The sequence below is a fragment of the Muscardinus avellanarius genome (assembly GCF_963383645.1).
Source record: "Muscardinus avellanarius genome assembly, chromosome: 16".
Classification (NCBI taxonomy): domain Eukaryota; kingdom Metazoa; phylum Chordata; class Mammalia; order Rodentia; family Gliridae; genus Muscardinus; species Muscardinus avellanarius.
This window is the reverse complement of record NC_137802.1, coordinates 1,522,303-1,548,930: the sequence shown is the minus strand read 5'-3', so window position 1 is coordinate 1,548,930 and position 26,628 is coordinate 1,522,303. Positions and strand designations below refer to the sequence as shown.

The 26,628-nt window shown below is 62.3% G+C and overlaps 2 protein-coding genes across 2 annotated transcripts; both read right to left on the bottom strand.

Annotated features, from left to right (window-relative positions):
- Window positions 1-1,517: 1,517 nt before the first annotated feature.
- Window positions 1,518-11,045, bottom strand: MED16 (mediator complex subunit 16; the record flags this gene model as incomplete). Its single annotated transcript, XM_080712461.1, has 14 exons — window positions 1,518-1,644; window positions 2,139-2,222; window positions 2,921-3,137; window positions 3,439-3,631; window positions 4,185-4,318; window positions 5,241-5,451; window positions 5,852-6,058; window positions 6,297-6,508; window positions 7,169-7,324; window positions 8,574-8,679; window positions 9,047-9,478; window positions 9,564-9,733; window positions 9,823-9,930; window positions 10,913-11,045. The coding sequence occupies 14 exons, from the start codon at window positions 11,043-11,045 to the stop codon at window positions 1,518-1,520; spliced, it is 2,490 nt and encodes an 829-aa protein (XP_080568587.1).
- Window positions 11,046-16,403: 5,358 nt separating this feature from the next.
- Window positions 16,404-26,358, bottom strand: R3HDM4 (R3H domain containing 4; the record flags this gene model as incomplete). Its single annotated transcript, XM_080712888.1, has 8 exons — window positions 26,256-26,358; window positions 20,937-21,088; window positions 20,531-20,655; window positions 20,045-20,168; window positions 19,206-19,291; window positions 18,759-18,844; window positions 18,634-18,689; window positions 16,404-16,507 (listed from the first exon to the last, which is right to left on the bottom strand). Exons 1-8 carry the CDS (start codon window positions 26,324-26,326, stop codon window positions 16,404-16,406), a joined length of 804 nt encoding a protein of 267 aa, XP_080569014.1. The 5' UTR covers window positions 26,327-26,358.
- Between the last annotated feature and the right edge of the window lie 270 nt (window positions 26,359-26,628).

The following is a 26,628-nucleotide window of genomic DNA, read 5'->3' as shown; positions in this document are numbered from 1 at the left end:
ACAGCCTCAGCTACTTAGTGAGGCCCTCTGCAACTCAGTGAGACCCGGTTTCAAAAATAAAGAATAAAAATAGGGCAGGGGGTATAGCCCGGAGGTCAAATGCCCCTGGGTTCCATCCCCAGACCCGCAAAAAAAAAAAAAAAAAAAAGAAAAGGAAGCGGGACGTGGTGGCGCACGCTTGCAATCCCAGCATTCGGGAGGCTGAGACAGGAGGATCCGGGTTTTTGGACAGCCTCAGCTACTTAGAGAGGCCCTTTGCAACTCGGTGAGACCTTGTTTCAAAATAAAGAATAAAAAAGTAGGCTGGGGGTGTAGATTGGAGGTAGAGTGCCCCTGGGTTCCATCCCCAGTACTGCAAAAAAGAAGAAAAAAAAAGACTAGAAAAGGGACCCGCGATGGGCAGCTGCTGGCCACAAGGCAGACAGGCCCGCATGGGATCCAGGCTGCACTTGGACCAGACAGCCCACCCTGGGCAAGACCCTCGCAGCGCCAGGGACGGGCTCTGCCCCCCGCCCCGTGGAGGGAGGTCGGTGCCGCCAGCTAGCAAGTGCCGGCCTCTGCGGGGTGCTGCGCGCAGCCGCCCTCCCTGGAGCTCCCAGAAAGAAACAGGCGAATCAATTACCACTTAACAGGCAGGGCGCTGGGCCTGGCAGGCCTCTCTGCAGGCGGCGCGGGCAGCGGGCATAATCGCTGGAAGTGCTTATTGGCAGCAGAAAGCAGGCCCCTGGGGCAGCAGCAAGAGCCAGGAACCAGCCCTGGGGGGGCACTGGGGATGGGCACGGCCCCCCAGGCATCCTGCCTCCTGCGCTCAGATGCTGGGCCTGGCACACAGTTGGTGCCTCATAAACGCTGACTTGAGAACAGAGCAGGGGGCGAGCCCTACCAGCCAGGGACCTGCGCCAGCAGGGGGGGTCCGGGCGGTGCAGAGGGGCGGGGAGGGAGGGAGGGGCCGGGCGCCTCCTGCCCCTCCCATCACTGTGCCACGCTAGGGGCTTCGCTCTCCTCTCCTGGCGCTGGGGATGGAACCCAGGGGCGTTCTGCCTCCAAGCTACACCCCCCAGCCCTATTTTTGATTATTTTGAAACAAGGGCTCACTGAGTTGCAAAGGACCTAAGTAGCTGAGACTGACCACAAACCACGATCCTCTTGTCTCAGCCTCCCAAGTGCCCGGCTGGTTTTTATTTTGAAACAGGGTCTTGCTAAGTTGCTGAGGCTGGCCTCGAGTCTGTGATCCTCCTGTCTCAGCCCCCCAAGTCCTGGAGTTACAGTCTGGGGCCATCGCACCCAGATCGCCAGGAGGTCCCAAGGGCAGACCCGGCAGGGTCTCCCGCGCTCTGAGCAGGTGGGCCGGGCCCTGGGCGCACCGTGGGTCTGGGGGTGCAGGGCAGCGCGCGGGCTGCGCCCTACGTGGGGGAGGGGGAGGGGCATCTGCTGGGCCGGCTGACCCCAGGAAGCAGCTTCGCTGGCTCCAGGCCAGGCGCCAGAGAGGTGCGTGCTCCTCCCGGGCGCGATGGCGGTCAGGAGCAGCTGAGGGGCACGCGCCGCCAGAGCCCCCCGCACAGGCAGTTCTTGATCCAGCGCTGCTCCCACTGCGTGACGGCCGTGGTCTTGTTGGGCGATCTGAGCATCGTGACGCAGCCGCACCTGCGGGCAGAGCGTGGCGATGGCGCCCCCATGCTCCACGGCCGCCCTGCGACGCCCTGGCCCAGGCGCCCCACGGGGACCCTCTGTGCTCAGGCCCACGCCGGGGCTCCTGGAGGTCTGGTGCGTGGTTGTCCTTGCTACCCGACACACGCGCGCAGGCCCCGCTCGGGAGAACCACACGCCGCGGCCAGGCTAGTCTGCGCGCGGGGCCTCCACGGGCCCTCAGCACCTGGCCGCAAGCTGGGCGTGGCGGCGCGCACCTGTGATCCCGTGCGCCTGGTACTGGGGAGGCCGAGACGGAGGCTTGCAGGTTCACCGGCCTCAGCAACCAGGAGACCCCGCTTCAAAGGTAAACGCGAAGTAGGGCATGGAGGTGGAATGCCTCTTGGCTCAACTCCCAGAACCCAAACCAAAAAACGACAAAACCACCCCGACCTGGAGAGACACGGCCGTGTCCTCGCAGCCCGGCAGGGCCCAGGCTGGCCCGGCCTCACCTGGTGCAGGACTTGCACTCCTCCGTGGGGTAGGCGCCCAGGTGCAGCCGCCGCAGGTGGTCGATCTTGGGCTGGCCCGGTGCCCTGGGGACGAGGGCAGGTGAGCGTCGGCCCCAGGGGACGGCTGGGTCGTCCATGGAGGGACACCAGGCATCTAACGGCGATGCCCCAGAATCCCAGCACAGAGCGCGCATCAGAGCTCGCGTGGGCCTCTTCCCGGGTGAGAGACCCGGGCAACGCACGGGACCCGCATGGCGGTCTGGGCACACGGGGCGGGGAGGCCGTGGGGCGTGTGCGCGGGGCAGCCCTGCTTTGTTTAAAGAGAACAAGCCGGGCGTGGTGGCGCACGAGGCCATCCCCGCACTGAGCCAGGAGGCCCCAGGCTCAGAGACGGCTCAGCAGCGTGGTGAAGCCACGGGGCCTTAGCAAGACGTGGCAAAGTAAAACCGAATAGGGCGGGGCGTAGCCCAGAGATAGACTGCCTGAGTCCAATCTCTAGTACCGCAAATAAAACTTGAAAAAGGTGAAAAGGGATGGAGGGGCAGCCCTGAGGGAGAATTCCCCGCGGTCGCCTCAGGTAAACAGCTCTTGAGGGTCACAGGCCCCAGCGCAGCGCCTCGGCGGTGCCATAGCCGCCAGGAGTGGCTGACCTGTGGAGGCTCGCAGGGCTGTGCCCGGCACACTGCGGGGATTCACGTTCCCAGGACGGCCGTGCAGGCTGAGGGGGTGAACGCGGGGCCCTGCACGCCGCACCCACCGCGCTGCCCGCTCCAGGCTCCCACCTGACCAGGCTGTCCAGCTGCAAGGTGGCGGGGCTCCCGGGCAGCATGGGCACCCTGCCGAACTGCAGGCGCAGCGGCTGCTTGGGCTGCAGGCGGCTGGCCAGGCTGGCGCTGGTGGGCAGCCAGTCCAGGCTGGGGACCAGCAGCTGGCTGGGCAGCAGGCAGCACTCGTCCACCAGGGCCTCGTCCGGCTCGCTCGCGGGGCCCTCGTCGCGGCCTGCGGGGGCGCGGGGTCAGAGGGCGGCCTCCGGGGGCTCACGGGGCTGGGCTTGCCTGTGCTGGTGACCCCGGCCCCCCCAGCTCAGCCTCAGTCAGCTTTCTGAAGCAGGGACATGCTATAATCACTGGAGAAACAGCTGGGAGAGCGCAGTGCCCTTCTTGGCCATGGGGCTGCAAGGGCGAGCGGGTCACACGAGCAGCGGACACCCAGCCTGGCCCACCCTCCGGGTGCTGTCTCTGCCTGCAGGGCTCAGGCTGGAGGGCACAGGGTCAGGGGTGAGAGCGGGGCGGGCGCTCACAGCAGATCCAGAGCTTGGTCAGCAGGCGGAAGAGCAGGGACATGCTGTCCTGAGTGTCCGAGGTGGCCGTGTACACCGGCAGGCAGCTGGGCTTCAGCAGGCCCCAGATGCGGATGACCACCATCAGCTCCCGCAGCATGCCCAGCGAGGTGCCATCCCGCAGAAAGCTGTGGCCGGGGCGCAGCGGGGAGCCCTGTGGGCCAGAGGCGCTCAGCAGCGAGCCCAGAGAGGTGGGGGCTGGGGTCCCAGGACAGTCCACCGGGGCCAGCCGGGAGGGCGGGCTCCAGGAGCGCGAGTGGAGAAGGGCGAGGGCGGGGCCTGATGTGGGCGGGGCACTCTAGTGGGCGGGGCCTGACGTGGGCTTTCGTTTGGCACTGGAGGTTGAGCCCAGGGGCGTTCTAGCTCCCAGCCACAACCCTGCCCTATTTGGTTTTTATCCTGAAATACGGTCTGAATTGCAGAGGCCTATGCCGAGTGGCCGAAAACCCACAATCCTCCTGCCTCAGTCTCCCAAGAACTAGCATTACAGGGTCTGGAGGGGGGCTTGAGAGGCGGGGGCCAGTGGGTAGGGGCGGGCGGGGCCTGGGCAGAGGTGGGGCCTGGGCAGAGGCGAGGGGGGGGGAGGGAGAAGGTGGTGGTGTTCCAGGGGCGGGGCCTGGGCAGAGGAGTGGTCCGGGGTGGGGCCTGGGCAGAGGCGGGGGTCCGGGGGCGGGGCCTGGGCAGAGGCAGGCGGGCGCGTTCCGCACCTGGTTGGGCAGGCTGGCCAGCAGGTAGAGCACGAAGTCGCCGACCCACTGCAGGAGCTGCTGCAGCGCCTGGAGTGTGTTCATGTCCAGGACGAACTCCTCGGTCTTGAGGTTGATCATGACCTTGTCTATGTCTGCGGGGAGAGGGCGGGCGCCAGGTGTGTCGTGCGGAGGCCCTGCGGTGTGCGCGAGCCCAGCTGCTTGGGGCAGGGCCGGCAGGCCCGCAAAGCGCTGGCTTCCTCCAGCCTCTGCCCACGCGGGGCCCTCCGCCAGCCACCCACGGCCCCGGCTCTCGGGTCATCCCTCCTGGCTCAATGGCGACCTGTCTCCTGCAGCCGTGACCAGCTCCAGCTCACACAGTACACACCAGACACTCAAGGGACCTCTTGAAGCACCCAGCACGGCCCCTGAGAGACAGCCGTGAGCCCGCGGTGCTGCCCGCCGGAGAGCCAGGCACCCGGGCCGAGACACCACTGCAGACTGGCACTAGCCTGACGACTCGGAGACTCCGGGCAGCTTAGCAAAACCCGGTTAAAACAACAACAGACACACACAAACCAGGGGGGTGCAGATCGGAAGCAGAAGGCTCTGGTTCAATCTCCAGCAACAAAAAGTAAATAAAAAATGTTAAATAAGGCCACAGCCAGATGTAGGGGCACGTGACTACAATCCCAGCAGTCTGGGAGGCTGAGACGGGAGGGACACAGGTTCGAGGACAGCCTTGGCAGATTAGCAAGACCCTGTGCCAGGCGTGGTGGCGCGCGCCTGTAACCCCGGTACTTGGGAGGCCGAGGCAGGAGGACCGCAGGTTCGTGGACAGACTCAACAAGTGGGGAGGCCCTCAGCGACCCAGCGAGGCCCTGTTTCAAAATAGTAATAACAAAATAGGGTTGGAGGTGCAGGCCAGAAGTAGAATGCTCCTGGGCCACGAATAAAAACAAAAAGGGCTCAGGATGTAACTACCTAGTAGCAAATAAGGAAAAAGTAAGAGCGAGGCTGTGAGCGCGTCCCCGGCGCTGGCCCCCAGCCCCCACGCCCTCTGGCGGTCTCACTCACCGACGTCGGTGATCTTGGCGCAGACCTCGGCCAGCCGGTCGCCGGGGCTCTTGTCGGGCGTGTTGAGGAAGTGCGGGCACAGCAGGGACTTGAGCGTGGAGCTGACGGCCACCAGGAAGAGCTTGGCGTGGCAGTCGCTCACGCGGGCCACCGTGCAGGGCGAGAGCTTGCAGAGCGAGGCCTTCATGGCCAGGATGCGGGTGGAGAGGACCTGGGCGGGCGGGAGGGCGGCCAGGCTGGGCCGGAGGCCTGGCGGGCTGGGGGCTCCTGCCTGGACGCTGACCATGGGGGCCGAGTTATCAAGGGGGCCAGCCAGGAGAGCCGAGGCGGGAGGATGGCTCGCAGCAGCCTCGGCTGCTTGCGCAGGGGCGGGGCCTGACGGCAGGGCGTGGCATGCAGCATAGGGGCGGAGCCTGCGGATGGGGCGTGGCCTAAAGATGGGGTGTGGCATACAGCAGGGGGCCTGACGACAGGGCGTGGCACACAACACAGGGGCGGGCCTGAAGGCAGGGCGCAGCATACAGCACAGGGGCGGGGCCTCCGGCGCAGGGGCGGAGCCAACAGCACAGGGGCGGGGCCTCCGGCGCAGGGGCGGGGCCTGGGGCGCGCACCTGCTGCAGCGCGGCGCTCTGGCGCGTGTACTCCTCGTGCAGCCGCTCCACCAGGCTCTGCACCATGCCGGGCTGCACGTGCAGCAGGATGTCCCACCAGTCGTAGCCGGTCACCATGCAGTACTCCAGCAGGAAGAGCAGGTGGCGCAGCGCCAGGCTGACCTCCAGCGCGTGGCCCATGGAGGGCGAGATGCGCAGCAGACTCAGCTGCGGGGACAGCGCGTGAGCCGGGCGGAGGAGGGGACCCCGCGGGCGGCGCTGCTCAGGCCTGGGAAGGGGCCGCTGCCACTGCACACGGGTCCCTAGGTCAACAGGGAGCAGAGGGCACCACAGGGCCACGCTGAACCCTGAGGCCCGCATGCCCTGCAAAGGGCCCCCAAGGGGTCTGCTCCCGAGGCCCGCTGCGCCCCGGCACCCAGCTGAGGCGGGGCCCACGGGCACGAACCTTCCCGTGGTTGTCGATGCCCACAAGGGCCAGGGACGTCCAGGAAAGCTGCATGGCCTTGAAGTGCACGGCGGGGCCGGTGGTGCGTGGCCGCTTGAGGGCCGGCTCGTCCAGGGTGCGCGGCGCCGCGGAGCTGTAGAACACCACCATGGTCTGCAGCGACAGCCGGTGCATGATGTGGACGCTGCCGTCCTGGAATGCCAAGGCCAGCCCTGGGGCGGGCGGGCGGCAGCTCAGCGCAAGGCCGGGGCCCAGCCCACCCGCCGCCTCAACTGACAGAGCCCGAGAGCCGGCTTCAGGAGGCCCTGGCAGCCAGGCTAAGCGGGGCTGACGGCGCCTCCTAGGGCCCGGGTGCAGACGGGCTCCCCGGAGGGCCAGCCAGGCCAGGGAGGGCCGGCAGCCCCAGGGCGGGGGCTCCCGGGCCCCGCAGAACTAACACTTGCAGGGGCTTCAAGGAAACCAAATAGCCTTCCAATGGCCAAACTGGGCTGTCTGTGAGCAGCTGGGCTTCAGACCCAGGAGTTCACACGCAAAACAAACACCCGCCTCCGCAGGCTGCGACCAGTGCAGATTTCGATACGTGTTTTTTCCAAAGAACTGGAGCGCGGGCCCAGGGAAGAAGAGGCCTGACCTCCGTGAACTTGTCTCCAGCTGGCCGCTCCTGGGCCTGCCTGCCCGCCACGAGCAGGGCAGGTGGACGGAGCTCAGGGCCGCACTGCGCCTGCTCTGCACGCCTTCCCCCGCAAGGAATCCTGCTCCCGTGCTCCCACCATCCCCTAGTGCTCCCTAACGGCCCTTTACGTGTTAAGGAGCACCTCGCCCGACTCCTGGCACCCTGACCTCCAGGCCCAGCCCCCGCCCAGAGCCCGTACCGAGGCCGGGGTAGAACTGCGTGTCGCTGGCCACCTTGAGGTCCGTGTTGGTGAGCGACACGGGCAGCTTGGGCAGCGCCACGGCGGACACGCGGTCCAGGTCGTTGGTGGCCGACAGGATCCGCCACTTGAGGATCATGGGCTGTTTGTCGCCAACTGAAACGGGGCGGGGTGAAGGCGACGGGTAGACAACAGACAGGCCCATGGGAGGGGCAGAGTCCCTGCAGGGGCGCCAGGCTGCGTGGCCCCGGCCCCCACCCAGGAAGGGGCCCGGGCTGGCCAATCGGGGCGCTCCGGACCCCCACCCCACTGGCTCTGGGCAGACCTGTGACCTGAGATGCCCGCAGAAGTCAGCCCTAGGCGGGGATCCTCTGTCCCCTCTTGGAGCCACCCCAGACCCAGGAGGCCCTTGTTGCGCTCACCATCCACAGAGCCCCGAGTGGGACCCACCCAGCGAGGCGCACTGGCCGCAGACCCCTGCCCCTGGGTTCTCTGGCAGGAGGCGGAGCCTGGAGAGGGCCCCAGGACGCACGTGGCCCGCCAGGCTGTGCAGAGGCCACACGATTGGTGCCGGGAAGGCCGCGGATCGGGGGTGGGGGAGGCAGGTCCAGCTGGGAGTAGGTGGCTGGAGCGGGTGTCCTGGGGCGCAGGCCTCTCAGGCCACTGGGAGGACGAGGACAGGAAAGGGCCAGGGGCCACGCGGGCTTGGACACAGCCCGAGCGCCGAGCTGGGGGCCAGGCCTGTAAGAGCGGCGGCAGTGACCCCTCCACATCTAATAGCCACGAGGCGGTTTCCGTGACCGGCCCACAGGCTGCTCCAGGGTCCGCAGCACCACTCCGCGAGGCTGCTGTCTGCCGGGAGCGCCTTGCTCTGGGTCAGAGGCGGCCTGGGCCAGGGATGGGGAGCTCCAGCCTCGGCGCGCACCCGAGTGGCTTTCCTGTGGGTTTGGTAAGCCAGGTGGCCTCCCAGGGCTGTGTGCTGGGGAAGAGTGCGCCGGAGGGAGCAGCTGGGCTCCTCCGTCGTGACCTCCGCGGTCCCCAAGCCTCGGCACCCTCAGTAAGCCAGGACTCTAGCACATTCCGGGGCTTTTGGGACACAGCCCCTCCCAGCGTGCCGCCCGCGAGCCGTGTGTGCGATGACCCCCTGCTCTGCGCAGGGCCTCCTACCCAGGATACACACTGGTTCCCCGCAGAGGCGCCAGGACGCCCACCTGCCGGGTGCCTGGGAGCAACCCTGCCTCTCTGGGCCTCAGTTTACCCACCCTGCAGACCAGGACAACAGCGCCCACCTCTGCAGGGCTCACACATGTCAATGAAAACGCTAGCTCCAGGGCTGGGGTGCTGCTCGCAGGCGGAGCGTGCGCGCGGCTGGAGCCAGAGCGCTGGGGCGGCCCGGGAGACTCACCCACAGGGGAGATCTGCTGGAAGATGTTGTTCACCGGCAGGCCCTCCTTCCGCAGGGACCAGCACTCCACCAGGCTGCTCGTCTGGCTGGACGCGCACAGGAGCACCTGCGGGCAGGTGCCGTGATGGGGCCGGATCCCGCCGACCCTGCCAGCACCCTGCCAGCACCCGGGGCCTTGCTCCAGGACGGCCTCCGCCCTGCGAGAGCCTCGGCCCACGAGCTGCTTCTCCTGGGGGACCGGTCGCGGCGTGGCTCCGGAGACACACCCCGCCTAATCCCAGGGGCCCATCCCGGCGACCCACGGGTCTGCCACGGCAGAAGGGGCTCTGCAGATGGCAGAGGTCAAGGACCCTGAGGCCGGGGGACCGTCCCGGATCCCAGGGCCCCCAGGGGGGGCAGGAGGGGCTGGAGATGGGGGAAGGGGCGGGAGCCTGGCGCCTCTCAGTGCTGGCCGGGGCGAGCCGCCGGCGCACCTGCTCCGACATGTCGCGGGCCAGGAACTTGAGGTGGGTGATGGCGGGGAACTTGTCCTTGCGGCTGAGGTCGGTGGTGCAGCGCATGAAGAGCGAGGGCAGGATCTCGGTGTCGATGCGGCACTTCTCGCTGACCACGCTCACGCACACCTTGTAGAACTGCACGGGCGACGCGCTGCTGCCGTCCGCCGTGGCCACCACGATGTTGCCGCCCCCCGTGAAGGCGATGTCGGCCAGGGCCACGCGGCCGCGCAGCCGGCACAGGCTCTCGGTGGACGTCAGCACCTGCCCGCTGGGCTTGAGCAGGGACACGGTGACCAGGCCGCTGACCGTCACGGCGATCCAGCCCTCCATGGGCTTGCCGCCGAACAGCGTGAGGGACGGCGAGAACTTGACGCGGGAGAACTTCTCGCCGAAGCTGGAGGCGCCCGCCTGCGGGAGGGCGCGGGCCGCTCAGAGCTCTCACTCCCGCCGGCCGGCAGCCCCGAGCCCGCGGCGCGCTCAGCGGGACGCCCACCTTCTCCACGTGCAGGGCCAGCTTCACCCCGTTGTGCAGCCAGGACAGGGCCACGATGGGGTCGCCCTCCACCCGGCTGCCCACAGAGCTCTCCCAGCTGTTGGTCAGGTGGTCCGCCATGCTCCAGCACTTGATCTGCCCGTCGGCATCAGCCGACAAGAGCCGCGAGCCTGTGGGGCGGAGCGGGTCAGCCTCCCGCGGGCGGGCGGAGAGGCCACAGCCGGGGCAGGGATGGGGCCGCGGACGCGCAGGCGCTCACCCGACTGGTCCCACTCGAGACAGGTGATGGCCTCTCTGTGCTCCGAGCGGACGGAGTGCACGTCCCAGGGGTGCTCCGTGTCCAGGATGTGAATCATGCGGGTCAGGTCTGTGGGCGACAGAGCGCGCTCAGCGCCCGGCAGCGATGGCGGCTCACCGCGCCCAGCCCAGTCACTCCAGCCGGAGGGGGAGGAGCCCACTGCCCGCCACGCCAGCAGCCACGGGCCCCGGGGAGCCGGGCTGTCAGCACGGCCGTGACCATGCTTTTAAAGGACACAGGTCGGGCGTGGGGACGCACACTTGTCACCCCGGCATTCGGGAGGCCGAGACAGAGGGATCACGGGTTGGCGGCCAGCCTCAACCACTTAGCGAGGTCCTCTGCAACTTAGTGAGACCGTTTCAAAATAAAGGATAAAAAAGCAGGGCTGGGGGCGTAGACTGCAGGTAAAATGGACCTGAGTTCAAGTCCCAGTACTGGGGACTTGATGCAATAAAGCCGCACGTGGGCACGCCTGCCTGTCATCCTAGTGCTGGGAGGCTGACACAGGAGGATCGCAGGTTTGAGGCCAGCCTCAGCAAGCAGTGAGGCTCTCATCAACTTAGCGAGACTCTGTTTCTAAATAAAAATAAAATAGGGCTGGATGTGTAGCTTGGAAGTAGAATGCCCCCGAGTTCAATCCCCAGTAACAAAAAGGAGAAAAAAAAGGAAGAAGGACAGAAAGAAAAGACACAGAAAATGGACCTGGGAGAAAATGACGCCAAAAGCGGAGAGTGGGCGTCTCTGCAAAAAGGACCGGGAAGGACCGGGCGTCTCTTTTCTCTCGCCCTAATTTCCTGTCCTCCCTAATTTCCTCTAACAAGCGCATTTGTCACCACAACAATGGGCAGCAGGGCACGGCCACCGTGTGCCTTGGGCCTTTCAAAAGCCCAATCAGGACGCGCTGAGCCTGGGGCGCGGGCGCGAGTCTCGTCACCCTCCGCGGGCCGCCCTGCTCGCCGCGAGCCCGGCACCGGCCTGGCGGCCCGAGGCTCCCCCAGAGACTCCCCCAGAGCGGCCGGGCCGGGCGGGGCCCTGGCAGCGAGCCGCGCACCCTGGTCGTCGTGGCGGAGGTCCGTGGTGAAGGCGATGAGGTTGCGGCAGGACCAGGCGCAGGCCAGGGGCACCGACGGGCAATGGGTGCTCTTCGGCCATTTCTCCCACTCGCACACGTACGCGAGGTCCATCGTGGCCCCGCGCTGGCCACTCGCTGGCTCCTGTGGAAGAAAGGGCTGCTGTCACGAAGGCCACCGAGACCGGGAGGCCGCCTCGGCCCTGCCCTGGGCACGGCGGGGCTGCGGTGCGCCCACGCGCAGTTCGGGGGTATTATTACCATTATTATTATTATTATTATTATTATTATTATTATTATTTTAGTGGTACTGGGGATTGAACCAAGAGGCACTCGGTCTCTGAGCTGCACCCTAGCCCTTTATTATATTTTTTCTTTGCGGTACTGGGGATGGAACTCGGGGGCATTCTACCTCCGAGCTACACCCCCAGCCCTATTTTTTTCTTTTTTATTCTTTATTTTGAAACAGGGTCTCACTAAGTTGTGGAGGGCCTCACTAAGTAGCTGAGGCTGTCCGCAAACCCCGATCCTCCGGTCTCAGCCTCCCAAGTTCTGGGATTAGGGGCGTGCCCACCATGCTGACTATTAATTCTGAGACAGTGCCCTGCCTTGTTGCCCAGGCTGGCCTCAAACCTCCTGGGCTTAAGCCATCTTCTGCCCCTGCCCCTACTAGCAGAATGACACGTGTGTCCCATCAAGCTTAAGTTTTACTTTTTTTGTTGTTGCTGTGTTGAAACAGGGTCTCCCCAAGTTGCTGAGCTGGCCTCAAGCCTGCAGCGCTCCTGTCTCAGCCTCCTATGTAGGCACCGGAACTAGAGGTGTGCGCCACCACACCCGGCAGGAAGAAAGCTTTTTTGCAGTGCTGGGGATGGAACCCGGGGGCGTCCTACCTCCGAGCTACACCCCCAGCCCCATTCTTTATTCTAAAACAGGGTCTCACCACTTTGTGGAGAACCCAAGTAGCTGAGGCTGGCCTCCAATGGCAATCCTCCTGTCTCAGCCTCCCAAATGCCGGGATGACAAGCGTGCACCACCACGCCCAGCAGGAATAAAGTTTTCATACAGAGGGCGGGGAGGTGGTACCTGAGAGAGACAAGCAGACAGACATTTTTTGGAAACGAAGCAAAAAACTGGGGGAGGAGGCGGCTGGGCCTTGCAGACGTCCACCCCAGCAAGGCGAGAGCGAGGAGGGTGGTGACCTATTTAGATTTAAGCAGGCCCACTCTGGCTCAGCCGCTGGGGACTGGCTGTGGGGCTGAAGGTGCAGCTGGGGATAGGTAAGCCACCACCTGGCTGGACGTGGGGGCGCGCGCGCGTCATCCCAGCATTCGGGAGGCTGAGGCAGGAGGATCGCGGGTTTGCAGCCGGCCTCAGCTACTTAGTGAGGCCTCTGCAACTCAGACCCTGTTTAAAAATAAAGAAGAAGAGATAGAGCTGGGGTGTAGCTTGAAGGGAGAATGTCCCTGGGTTCCATCCCCAGTTCTGCAAAATAATAATAATAATAAATAAATAAATTATAAATAAATAAAGCCACTCTCTTGGTCCAGGTAATTAAAGTAGACACTGAAAGTGCGTGGGTTCTGGATCATTCTGGAGGAAGAGCCAGCAATCTGTGAGCAGAGCGTGGCTGCCCTGGCCCACCTGGGGCAGACAGGTGTGGGAGGGCACAACTGAGCCCACGGCAGTGCCCGTTCAGCATCGGTGACACAGTTTCCTGGCACTAGAGAGCCCATCGAGAGTGAGAGACCATCACCCCATTTTCCTCAGGCCCGAGGCCTGGCCATCCATTTTCACAGGTCCAGCTGCAGACCACCAAGCTCCCTCCACACGCATCTCACAGTCCTTCAGCCCTGCTCCGAAAGAATTTCATTTCCGGACCTGGCTCCGTGCCACCTCTTGGGCCCTGGGCCTCCCCAGTATACTACCAGACTGTAGCCCCAAAGACTCCATATCTAGCCGGGCGTGGCGGCACACCCTTGTCATCCCAGCATTCGGGAGGCTGAGACAGGAGGATCGCGGTTTGTGGCCAGCCTCAGCTACTACTTAGTGAGGCTCTCTGCAACTCGGTGAGACCTTCCCTGTTTCAAAATAAAGAATAAAAAATAGAACCGGGAGCTGGGCTTGGTGCACGCTTGTGATCCCAGGACTTGGGAGGCCAGACAGGAGGAGGATCACGGAGGTTTGAAGCCAGTCTCAGCAGCTCAGCGAGGCTCTCAGTAACTTAATGAGAGCCTGTTTCCAAATAAAATATAAAATAGGTCTGGGAGTACATCCCGGAGGTAGAAAGCCCCTGGGTTCCACCCCCAGTACCACAAAAAATAAAAAACAAAATAAAATAGGACAGGGGGTGTGACTCAGAGGTAGAATGCCCCTGGGTTCCACCCCCAGTACAGCAGAAAAAAGATCACACCACCTGCAGACAACGCCCCAAGTCACCCCTTGAACCTCCGCGGCCTTCCCCAAACTTTCCAGCTGTTCCCAGGCAGGGACTTCACACTGGCTAAGGCTGGCCTCGAACCTCCTGTCTCAGCCTCCCAAGAGCTGGGATGACAGGCGTGCGCCGAGCCCAGCTCGACCCCAAACAACTCTAGGCCCTAAACCCCTCAATATGCTCCCAGGTGGCACCCCAGGGACCCCATGCTAATCCAGACCCCGCCCCAAAATACTCTGCACCCCTGGCCCCGCTCTAAACTCTGAGGCTGCGCCTCGCGGGCCCCATAGAGTCTCCAGACTCCGCCTGAGGCTCGAGCATCACCCCAAGTTCCCGCCAGCCCTCCCAGCGCTGCGCCCAGGCACTCAGCGAGCCGGGCTCCCCGCTGACCCCTGACCCCACAGGCCCCGCCCCAGGGCGCCTGCCCTCTGACCCCACAGGCCCCGCCCCCGCCAGCCCGGGCGCCGGCCGAGGCCAGCCGACCCCGCCCGAGCCCCGCGACCCGCTCACCTGACCACCGCGCCCCCGACGAGCCGGCGGCCCCCGCCCGCACAAGCCCTAGCACCCCGGCCCGGGCGCCGCCATCTTCCCCGCACCCAGGACTCCCGCGAGCCGCGCCAGGGCTTCGCAGAGGCTTCTGGGACGTCGGCGGCTGGGGCTCCGCCCACTCTCCGCCAGCGCTTCCGGGTTATTTGCATATAGAGATTCCCAGCAGCCGCTGTATTCCCATCGAGAAGAAAACGGAATGCTTCACTCATCCCAGAGAATAACGACCTTTCTTTGACTCCTTTTTCCGCACAACATTAAGAAAGGTACATTAGTTCATAAGATTTCATCTTTAAAAATCACCCTAACTGTAAAAAAAGATTTTGTGGCGACTATAAATACGAGAAGAGCCGGCCCGTAATTCGTGCTCGCTTCGGCAGCACATATACTAAAATTGGAACGATACAGAGAAGATTAGCATGGCCCCTGCGCAAGGATGACACGCAAATTCGTGAAGCGTTCCATATTTTGCCAAAATTTGCTGGCCTTTGCTCGTAATCCCAGTGCGTTGGAGACTGAGAAAGGAGTTCGCAGACTTAAGGCCAACCTTAGCAATTAAGGCTTTCTGCAAGACACTATATTTTATTTTTTCGGTACTGGGGGTGGAGCCCAGGGACATTCTACCTCCAGGAGACATCCCCAGCCCTGTTATTTATTTTGAAACAAGGTCTGAGTTACAAAGGGCCTCAATAAGTAGCCGAGGCTGTCCGAGAACCTGCATCCTCCTGTCTCAGCCTCCCAAGTACTGGGATAACAGGTGTGCGCCACCAGGCCCGGCCTCCCAGCTCTTTTTAATTTTGAGACAGGGTCTCCCTAAATTGACAGGCTGGCCTCAAACTTATGATCCTCCTGCCTCAGCTTCCTGGAGAGCTTGGATTTCAGGTGTGATCCACCATGCCCAAACAAGGGGCTGTTTTTTGTTTATTTGGGTTTTTGTTTGTGTATGTGCGGGCGATTGAACTCAACCCCAGGAGCTACACTCCCAGCCCTATTTTATTTAAATTTTTCAGTACCGGGGATGGGGCTACATCCCATCTACCTCTGAGCTACATCCCTAGCCCTATGTTTGATTCTTTATTTTTTAACAGGGTCACCCTGAGTTGCAGAGGGCCTCGCTAAGTAGCTGAGGCTGTCACGAACCGCGATCCTCCCGTCTCGGCCTCCCGAATGCTGGGATGACCAGCGTGCCCGCCACGCCTGGCTTGAACAGTGGTATCTGAGAGGCCTTCAGTCACCACCATGGAGTGGGTCTCATGGGGACGCCTGGTCAGAGAGGCCCGCAGCCCCCCCACCCCGTTTAAGATCTCCTGGCCGGTAGCCGGGACCCCAAAACGAGCCACACAGCTTCCCCGCGACCTTGGGGAGGCTGAGGCAGGAGGCTCGCAAGTTAAGAGGCCGGACTGGGCAACTCCGTGAGGAGTGGCCTCAGAATGGAGAGGCTGTGGGCGGGGTGGCCCAGTGGAGGAGCCCCCCGGGTTCAATCCCCCCTGTCACCAAAAAGAAACACAGCACACCTGGGGGACAGAGCACCAGGAATTTATTCTGCAGCCCCCTCCCCCATCGACGGTTTGCCACACAGAACAGGGGTCAGGCCGCTCCGCACTGGGCACCCGAGGCCCCGGCCGGACACACGGGCGCAGGAGGGGACGGGAGGGGGCAGAGGCTTCTGGCGGGAAGTCCTGGACCCCCGTACGGAGGGGACGGACGCAGGGGGGCTGAGGAGCAGGCAGGCCCCGGCAGGCGCAGCGCACACGGGAAATGAGAGCGCACAACCAGCTCTTGAGAAGAGGCTGGCCTCCTGGGATGCAGGGCCCGCGTGGGGACAGACAGACAGACACACACACACACACACACACAATGCTCCTGGAGGTCCCGAGGACACCCTCCCCCCACCAGAGCTCAAAACCGGGAAGGTTCAAGCAGTCAGACAGGGCTGGGGTGTAGCTCGGGGTGGGGGATGGACACCCCCGAGTTCAATCCCCAGCACCAAAAAAAAGGACAAAGCCCTACAATGTACCAGCTGGGAAAAATTGTTTTTTTTTTTTCTTTTTTTGGGTCTCTGTTTTTTTTTTTTTTTTTTGGCTTTTTTTTCTGCTTTTTGCTTTTTTTTTTTTTTTCCTCTTCAAATGGGGAAATTTAAAAACAAATCATGCCACGTTTATTAAAAAGTGATTAAAAACCCAGCCTCTCCCCTACCTTGCCTGAGTTTCATGACTGGGCACCTCCATCTCCCCCCTCCAAAAAAATAAGAATAAAGTCAGAACAGAGGAGAAGTAAAGATGGACCCGGAGTTTGGTCTCCCCGCCCAAATACGAGTCCCACTTGGGGAGCCCTGGGACCGGAGAGGCGAGACTGGCCGGCCCCCGGTGCATCTGAGGGCTGGGCGGGGGAGAAAGAGCCACCCCGCGAGGGCAGGCTCCCAAGAGCAGGTCTAGAAATGGTGAAGGCGGTCCTGGAGGCGGAGGCCGGGCAGGGCAGGAGGGGCACCGGCCTCCATTAGCTGTGCTGTTCCAGGTAGGCGGACAGGAGCAGCCCGGGCGGCAGGAAATCCAGGTGCCGGTTGCTGACCTTCATCTGCCGCCTGCCTTCCAGGTCGGCGCCTGCGGGCAGGGACGAGGGGGCAAGGATCATTAAAGCCGGGAAGTCCAAGCCCAGCCATGGTGGCGCGGGCTTGGGAGGCCGAGACGGGAGGATCGCAGGTCCGCGGCCAGCCTCCGTTACTTGGTGAGGCCCGCCGTGGCTTAGCAAGACCCCGCTGCAAAATAAGAGAATTAAACAAAATAGGGTGCAAAATAAAATAAATTAAAAGAAGGAAATTCCAACCTGGGCCAGCTTGGCGGTGCACACCGGTGTTTTTGTTTTGTTTGTGGCAATGGGAATTGAACTCGGACTCAGCTACACCGCCCAGCCCTATTTTATTTATTTATTTATTTATTTTTATTTTTATTATTTTTTTTTGCAGTACTAGCGATTGGACCCAAGGGCAATCTACCTCCAAACTATACTCACAGTCCTGTTTTATTTACTTTTTTTTTTTTTTTTTTGCAGTACAAGGGAATGGAACCCAGGGGCATTCTGAACTCTGAGCTACACACCCAACCCTATTTTTTTTTTCTTTATTGTTTATTTTGAAACAGGGTCTAAATTGAAATGGGCCTCACTAAGTAGCTGAGGCTGGCCACGAACCTGCAATCCTCCTGTCTTAGCCTCTGTGCGCCACCATACCCAGCTTATTTTTTTAATTTTTTTTTTCAGTGATAGGGATGGAAATCAAGGGCATTCTACCTCCAATCTACACCCTCAGCCCTGTTTTTTATTTTGAAACAGGGTCTCACTGAGTTGCAGAGGGCCTCACTAATTAGCTGAGGCTGTCCGGGAGCCACGATCCTCCTGTCTCAGCCTCCCGAATTCTGGAATTATACACTGGGCTTTATTCTTGTAATTTTGAAACCGGGTCTTCTTAAATTGCTGCGTTGACCTCGAACCTGAGATTCTACTGTCTGCTCTCAGGTTCAAGGTTCGAGGCCAAGTGGACCTCCACAAGGCCAAGTGGACAATTATGGGGGTGCCTGAGCACATGCCCGGCCTTCCCCTGGGCCTCCCTGCCTCCGCCGCCCCTGCTCCGCATTGAACCAACCATGCCCATCCAGGCCCGGTCCTGCCTCCAACCTCTGTCTGAAACCCCCATTTCATTGGGGCCCCTCAACCTCCATGTCCTGGACACGGGGTGCCCCCCCCTAGCAGCCTCCCCCACAGCCCAACCCTTGGCCTGCGGGAACAAAGGCAGGCCGCATCCCTGGAGACAGCAGGCAGGAAGCATCTGCAGGTTGCCGTGGAAACCGTCTCCCCGGCAACCCCAAGCAGGAGAAGGAGCCAGGTGCAGGAACCAGGACTAGATGGGGCGCCTGGGGCCAGCAGGGCCCGGAGGGACCTGCACCTGAGGGCTGTGTCCTCGGATGACCTCACTGGTCCTGGGAGGGGTCCTACTGTTAAATCCCAAACCCACAAACATTGGGGGGGGGCACTTCCTCTCCTCGCCTGGTCTGAGTGGTCCCTAAAAGCCAGGCTTTACCACTCAACAGGTCGCCTCCTCTCCCAGCCCCGCCTGGAGCTGTGGATCTAGGGGTGTCTGGCTCCTGGTCCAGTGCACCCACAGGGTTGCCCAGTGTGGGGCGCCGGGTGCTTCTGGTGAGGCCTTCTGTGCATTTGGTGCTATGAACTGAACTCAGGGGCATATTACTTCTGAGGTACACCCTAGCCCTCTTTTGTTTTACTTTTTATTTATTTTTATATTTATTTATTTTTAAGGTACTGGGGATGTGGGACCCAGGGGCATTCTACGTTCAAGCTACACCCCCAGCCCTATTTTTTATTTTTTGTGGTACCGGGGATGGAACCCAGGGGCATTCTACCTCCGAGCTACACCCCCAGCCCTATTTTTTATTCTTTATTATTTTGAAACAGGGTCTCACTGAGTTGCACAGGGCCTCACTAAGCAGCTGAGGCTGTCCGCGAACCACAGTCCTCCGGTCTCAGCCTCCCGAGTGCGGGGATGACAAGCGTGCCCACCGCGCCCGGCTTTCTTTTTCTTAAATTTGAAACAGCCTCACTGCGCCGCTGGCTTGGCCCACCTCCTGCCTGGGCTGCCGCTGCTCCCAGACACCCTGACTGTCGCTGTCCCAGTCTCTCCCTGCAGCCCCACCCCGGGGGTCCGGCCGGCGCTTACTGGCTGAGATGAGGTCCATGTACTGGCAGACGGCGTGCAGCAGGAGCCTCTCGAAGCTGGGAAGGCAGAGCAGGGCGCTGAGGCAGGTGCCGCGGGGCGGGCTGCCCTGCCACCGCGCCCCTCACCTGTTGTCCAGCATGGCCGTGTACACGGCCTGGGGGGACACGGAGAAGAACCGCATCAGGCGCTCCTCCCACGTCTCCAGTGTCTCCTGTGCGAAAGATGGGCCTGGGTCAGGCCACCCAGAGACCCCTGGCCCCAGTCCAGGACCCGCGCGCCTGGAGCAGCTCTGGAGCCCCAAGCCCGGGCTCAGCAGTCCTCTGCGCTCCACCGGCACGGTGACACGTCCAGGCCGCCCGCAGCCCTCCGCCCGGTGAACTCCTACACAGCCCGCAGTGCCCGTCTTCATCAGCCCGGGGTTCCTCTGACTCACAAGGAGAGCCCTCGCCCCGCCGTGGGTCCTGCATGCCCAGCACCTTCGGCTCTGTCCGTCTCCCACCATGCCACTGGCCGGGGAAGATCTCCGCCCCGCCCCGCCCTCAAGAAGAGGCCCTTGGGGAAAGTCCACTCACCATGGGGATGCGGCTCCGCTTGAGGATGGCGCGCAGACGCCGGCTGATGCGCTGGAAGCACTCGCGGGGCGTGTAAGCGGGGTCCTCTGCAAGGGCCCGGGGCGTGAGGGGCGGCCCCACCTCTAGGCCCCGCCCACAACACACCTGCACAACTGACCACGCCCACCCAGCCTGATAGCCCCGCCCACAAGCGTCCACCTGCCACAGCCACGCCCGCTCAGAAACCACACTTTACCCAAGTGCTGGCCCCGCCCACAAGGCCCCGCCCACCGCGGTCACGGCCCCACCAACTGGACCCTGCCCAACCAAGGACCGCCCACTCACCGGATATCAGCTGGCCACACCCACATGCTTTCATCAAACTAGGACCAACCCTTCCTACCCAGAAAGCCACGCCCTCATCCGGGTAAGGCTCCACCCACCCTCAACACGCCCCTATCCATACCTGGCCACACCCACCTCAGCCACCCAACCCCGCCCACACTAGGCTCCACCCACTGGACCCCGCCCAGCCAGCAAGCCACACCCTCATCTGTACTGCAGATGGCCCCGCCCACCAGCACTGACCTGTCAGCCATTAAGCCCCGCCCTCACCATACACAGGCCCCGCCCAAATTCAATAGACCCCCCCCATCCATACCCGGCCACACCCACCGCATCCAGCTAGCCCCGCCCAGCCAGCAAACCACGCCCCCGTCCGTAAGCAGGCCCTGCGCACCCCAGGAGCCGTCGTCTTGTCTGGGCTCCCCAGCCAGGCCCCACCCAGCTGACTGGCTGAGCAGAGGCCCCGCCCACCCGCCAGGCCACACCCCCACCGCGCAGGCCCCGCCCCGCCTCACCTCTCCCGCGGTCCTCCCCGCGGCCCGGCCCCCTCCTCCGCGCCTTGCTCTGGCCCTGGTCCTCCAGGTAGCGGAGCACCCGCTCCTGCTCCTCCCCAGAGCGGTTCATGAAGTCATTCCAGACCTGCACGAGGGAGGGCGGACGGCCGACACCCTGCGCGTGACCGCGTGCTTCTGGGCCTCAGTTTCCCCACTTGGCAAACAGCCGCCCCCATGACGCCGCTCCCCACCGGGATAGCGGAGAACCTAGGGGTGCCTGAGGGACGCGTGGGGGGGCAGGAGCCAGGGCACACCCGGTGCCCGGGCTGGGGGGGCCCGCGTGGGTCGGATGCCCCGGGTCCCGTCCTGACTCCAGCGTCATTAGATGAATCGGGGTGCTGGAAGCTCCCAGGGGACGGGCGGGGTTCGCCCTGGCCTGGGGCCCCCAGGAGAGCCTGCGGGGCCTCATCAAGGGGCAGAAGGAAGCCCGCCTGGCAGCGACCTCACCTCTACATAGGTGGCGTTACTGCAGGCCTCCGCGAAGATGCCCGGCGCCGCGGCCAGGGCCGGGTCCCCCTCCTCCAGGCCAGGAGGGCCGCCATCGCTCTCCAGCAGGGTCAGGAGGTACTGGGCTGCGTGCACAAGGGTGGCCTCTGGGACACCAGGACCCCCTTCCTCTCCCAGCCTCATCTCCACCTTCCTAGGCCTGTCCCAGACGCTGGAGAACCAGCCGACCTCCAGAGCCCGACTTGCCTGGCCTGCAAATGCCCAGCTCCAATGCCCACCTCCCTCTGGCGCAGCCCTGGGCCTACAAATCCGGGGGGGGGGGGGTTGCTTCTGGCTCTGTTTGTGGATTTCCTGCCCGGCGCTGAGCTCCCGGGGACACCGCTCCCCCAGCCCCCAGCCCGCTCACTGTTCTCCAAGCGCTGGAGGCTCTTCCGCCCCTTGGCCTTGGGCACCAGGTCCGAGTTGCGCACGGCCTGGTTGATGAAGTGCTTTCTCCTGGAAGCCGAGAGTCTCTTCACCTGGGAGCCGGCCAGGGCGGGCAGGCAGCCGGGGAGGGGCCTGTGGGCCAGGGCGGACGGTCCTCAGACCCCAAGCCTTCTATATTTTTATATATTTTTTTCCATACTGGGGATGGAACCCAGGAGCATTCGACCTCCGAGTTACCCCCCCCCCAGCCCTATTTTTATTCTTTATTTTGAAACCGGGTCTCACTGAATCACTGTCTCAGCCTCCCGGATGCTGGGATTACGAGTGTGCGCCACCACGCCCGGCCCCAGACCTTCTAGATTTTAAATGTAAGACCCCAAGAGCTAGGACTTGAACCCCATCCTCAACTGATGGTGCAGAATCAAGAAACTTGATTTGAGCTGGGCATGGCGGCGAATGCTTGTCATCCCAGCATTCGGGAGGCTGAGACTGGAGGATCGCGGTTCGCGGCCAGCCTCAGCTACTTAGTGAGGCCCTCTGCAACTCAGTGAGACCCTGTTTCAAAATAAAGAATAAAAAATAGGGCAGGGGTGTAGATTGGAAGTTGAATGCCCCTGGGGGGCTCCATCCCCAGTACTGCAAAAACATAAAATAAAAAAGAATCAGGTCCTCTGAGCGCAGAGCCTGGCGCCCCTGGGCCCTGGGTGAGCACCCGAGGGCCTCGGTCCCTGCGCAGCCCCAGCCTCCGCCCCTAGGCCACCCTGGCAGCTGGACCAGGCTGATAACAAGGCCACATCCGCAGGGCCTGGTATCACCCAGCCTCTCTCCCCACCCCCAACGTGCGAGGTGAGGCTGGGCCGGGCCTCGACCCACCAACCACCTGCCCCAGCCCTCGGCCTGCATGGCTTCCCCCTCAAGTGCCACAGACCCTGGACTGCCCTTGTTCTTAGGCTGCCCATGGCTCCCTAGTACCCCAGAGCGAGGCCCAGCTCCTCCTCGGCCCGACCCTGGACCACAGCACCAGGCTCACACACACCTCAAGGGCTGACCTGGCACCCTGTCATCCCAGTACGCACGTGGCAGGCTGAGACAGGAGGATCACAGGTACGAGGACGGCCTCAGCAACTTAGTGAGACCTTATTGCAAAACTAAAAAATAAGCCAGGCGTGGTGGCGCAGGCTTGTAATCCCCGCACTTGGGAGGCTGAGACAGGAGGATCGCATGGGTTCAAAGCCAGCCTCAGCTACTGAGTGAGGCTCTCGGCAACTTAGTGAGACCCTGTTTCCAAATAAAGTGTAAAATAGGTCTGGGAGTGTAGCCCGGAGGTAGAAAAGCCCCTGGGTTCCACCCCCAGTACCACAAAAATAAAATAAAATAAAATAAAATAAAATAAAATATCAAAAGGACTGGCGTGTAACTCAGAGGTAGAATGCCCCTGGGTTCAATCCCTAGCACCACAAAAAAAAAAAAAAAAAAAAAAAAAAAAATCACAAAGATTTGGGCTGGGGCTTAGAGTCATGGCCAGAGGAAATGCCAAGCCCAGGGGCTGCCCCGGGGCCTCGGGCGGGGAGCAGCTCCGCCCCGGCCTTTGCGCCCCGGCCTTTGCACCCCGGCCTGAGCAGGAAGCACCGATTCTGGTTCAAAGTCACCTCGCAGACGGAAACTGCCCCGCCCCTGGCGGGTCCAATCCTTCCCTCTTCCTCCTTTACCTGAAACCAGCTGTTTACTCGGAAACCACAGCCCCCCACCCCGCTCACGAGCCCTAGGCCCTCCTCGCCGGCGGGCTCTCCTCCAGGTCTGTTGTCTAAGTAACAGGGAACTGAGGAGCCAGGGGAGGGTCTCTGGGGCTCCCCGCACCAGACAGACTTCAGGAAAACTTTTTATTTATTTATTTTCTTGGTGGTACCGGGGATGGAAGCCTTCTGCCTCCCGGCTACACTCCCAGATCTTTTTTTTTTTTTTTTTTTTTTAGAAAATCTTTACACAGTAGAAATCACCCTGAAAGGACAGATACCCAGAGCGTAGAAGGCGATAGATAAGGTTGGCTCTTTGGGGGAAACAGCCCCCTGTGGCCCATTTCCATTTCCTGCAGGTTTAAGATGGTAACCCCCACCCCCGAACTGGGGACTGGGGGTTAAACCCAGGGGCGTTCTATCCCCGAGCTACACATACCCCCAGCCCTTTTTATTTATTTGCTATCTTATTTTGAAACAAGGTCTTAATAGGTTGCTGAGAGTCTAAGTTGCCGAGGCCGGCCTCGCACCTGCCCACCTGAGATCCTCCTGTCTCAGCCTCCCAAGGACTGGGATCACAGGTGTGTGCTAACTTAAGAGGGGACCCTTGAGGGCCGCTACCCTGGGTAAAAGACACACCTTCCCGTTCAGGCCCCGTCCCTCCCCAGGGCAGCGGAGGGAGCTGCCTCCCCCAGCAGGAAGTAGAGGTGACTCAGCGGGTCGCTGGGGTGGGGCAGGCTGGGGTCCCCCAAACCCCAGCCCAGGACTCCAGGGAGGGAGGAGGGGACAGTCCTGGAGGGCCTCAGCATAAGGTAAACATGTTTACACATTTGGACAGGGATACTTCAGTACTTGGGAGGCCGAGACAGGAGGATCGCAGGTTCCCAGCCAGCCTCAGCTACTTAGTGAGGCCCTCTGCAACTTAGCGAGAAAGAAAGAATAAAAAAAATAGGGCTGGAGGTGTAGCTCAGACATAGAATGCCCCTGGGTTCCATCCCAGGGCCACAAAATAAATAAATAAACAAACAAACAAATATAGAAAGGAGGTTATAGGTGAGAGGCAGAATACCACTGGATTCAATCCCCCATACCAAAAAAATAAAAAGAAGAAAAAGAAGATCTAGGAGGAGGAGCTTGGAGCCATTGGAGAGGAATGTCCCATCTTGGAGGTTAAAGGCCCCCCAAGATGTTCTCTCACCCAGCATGGGGTGTGAGGGGTGCCTGCCTATCACCCCAGGACTTGGGAGGCTGAGACAGGAGGATCACAGGTTCCAGGACGGCCTCAGCAAGTCGTGAGGCTCTCACCAATCAAGGAAGGTCCTGTTTCAAGTTAGTAAATAAAATTGACCTGGGGGCGTAGAGGTAGAATGTCCCTGGCGTTCAATCCCCAGGACCACAATAAATAAATAAATAAATAATAAAATTAGCTGGGCAGGAGTAGAGCACCCCTGTATTTACAGTACTTGCCGGGCTAAGACGGGAGGATCGCAGGTTTGAAGCCAGCTTCAACTATTTAGTGAGGCTCTTACCAATTTAGCCCGTTTCCAAATAAAAATAAAATAGGGAAATCGGGCGCGGTGGCGCACGCTTGTCATCCCAGCACTCGGGAGGCCGGGACTGGAGGATCGCGGTTCGCAGCCAGCCTCAGCTACTTAGAGGCCCTTTGCAACTCAGTGAGCCCCTGTTTCAAAATAATGAAAAATTGGGATGGGGGTGGAGCTCAGAGATAGAATGTCCCCGGGTTCCACCCCCAATACCTCAACAAATAAAATAAAAATAAAATAATAATAATACAGAAATAAATAAAATAGGGCTGGGGTATAGCTCAAAGGCAGAACACCCTGGATTCAATCTCCAGTGTACTGACGCACGCGCGCACACACGCACACACACACACACACACACACACACACACACACTCACGGACTGGGGGTGTAACTTGGAGGCAGAATGCCCCCCAGTACCACAAAAACAAAAGGAAACAACTAAAAGTTAACCAATAATTAAAGAACAGAAGGTTTCGACCGCAAGGCACCCTGCGAGCCAGGTCACGGGCCCCAGACATCCCCGGGAAGGCCACTGTCGCCACCTCACTTCACAGATGGGGAAACTGAGGCAAGGGGGGCCGATGGGCGAGCCGAGCTCACACAGCGGATCCTGCAAGAGGCTGAGCCGACACCAGGCCGGCTCCCGGGCCCCGGGGCGGGGTACGGAGCACGCTGACCGGGGGCTTCTGAGTGGCCCCGGGCCTGTCACATATGGCGGGGGCCACCGTTCCTGGGTCCCCTCTGAGGACAGCCGGGGGCTGCAAACGCCCCCCCACCGGCTCTGGAGTGACCCCAGGGAACGTGCCCTGTGTACCGGGAAGGCGGGAGCCGTGACCCCACGGGGTCCAGGTGGCACCGGACCCGGGTGACCAGCCAGCACCCAGCCGCCGGGCACAGCAACCTCCCTGCACTTGACCGGCCCGGCCGCGGCAAAGCAAACAACCAGGCCGGGCCGAGTGGCCGGGTCAGCGCGCGACCTGACCCCCGAGGGTCCCGTCCAGGTTCCCAAGGGGCAAGCCCCCGGCCGGTGGGACCCTGCCTCGCTCGGGTACACAGTGGGTGAAGCTTGAGGCAGAGGAGGCCCCCCGAAAGAGGAGGAAGGTGAGAAGGAGGGACGGGAGCTGAGCCAGGAGGGAAGGAGGGAGGGGGGAAGAGTGGGATGAGGCAGGAGGGAATTAAGGAGGTGATCAGGGAGGAGGGAAGCCAGAAGGAGGGAGACTGTGGAGGATAAAGCAGGAGGAGTGGATGGGGAGGAGGGAAGAAGAGGAGGAGGGGGCTCAGGGAGGAGGAAAGCAAGGAGGAGGGTGATTGTGGGGGAGAGAGATTAGGAGAAGGGGATCCTGGAGGAGGAGGATCAGAAAGGAGGTATATGGGGAGGAGGGGGATCAAGGAAGAGGTCAACGGGGAGGAGGGGGATCAGAGAGGAGGTCAATGGGGAGGAGGGGGATCAGGGAGGAGGTCAACGGGGAGGAGGGGGATCAGAGGAGGTCAATGGGGAGGAGGGGGAACAGGGAGGAGGTCAATGGGGGGAGGAGGATCAGAGGAGGTCAACAGGGAGGAGGGGGATCAGGGAGGAGGTCAACGGGGAGGAGGGGGATCAGGGAGGAGGCCAATGGGGAGGAGGGGGATCAGGGAGGAGGTCAATGGGGAGGAGGGGGATCAGAGGAGGTCAATGTAGAGGAGGGGGCTCAGGGTGGAGGTCAAAGTGGAGGAGGGGGAATCAGGGAGGAGGCCAATGGGGAGGAGGGGTCAGGGAGCAGGTCAATGGGGAGGAGGGGGATCAGGGAGGTAAAAGTGGAGGAGGGGATCAGGGAGGAGGCCAATGGGGAGGAGGGGTCTGGGAGGAGGCAATTGGAGGGGATCAGAAGGAGGGGGTGAGGAGGAGGGGATTCGGGAGGAGGGGGATCTGGGAGGAGGAGACCCGGGAGGAGGAGGGTGGGGAGGAGGGGATCAGGGGAGGAGACTGGGCAGGGATCGGAGGGGGTTTCGGGGAGGGCCCGAGCCCCCGCCCGCGCTTACAGCATCGGCCGCCCTCCCGGGGGCCCCGCGGCCGCCTCGGAGCCGCCCTCGGGCTTGTCCAGCGCGACCATAGCGGGCCGGCTCGCCGCCGCCGGCTGGGCCTGCTGGGCCCGGCAGGAAGTGACGGCCGGGGGCGGGGCCGGGGCGGGGGCGGGGCCGGGAGCTCCGGGCCGGCGGGGACCGCCCCGCGCTGCCGGGACCGAGCTCCCGTCCTCCAGCACCCGCGGCCTGGCTCAGCCTGGCCTCAGTTTACCGCCTCTGGAGCCAGGACGACGCCAGCCTCCGTCCTCCCCCCGTGAGGTCCATTTGCTCGGTAGACGCCCCCGTGGACCGGCCGGGTGCTGGGCCTGAGTACCATCAATGACCGAGACAC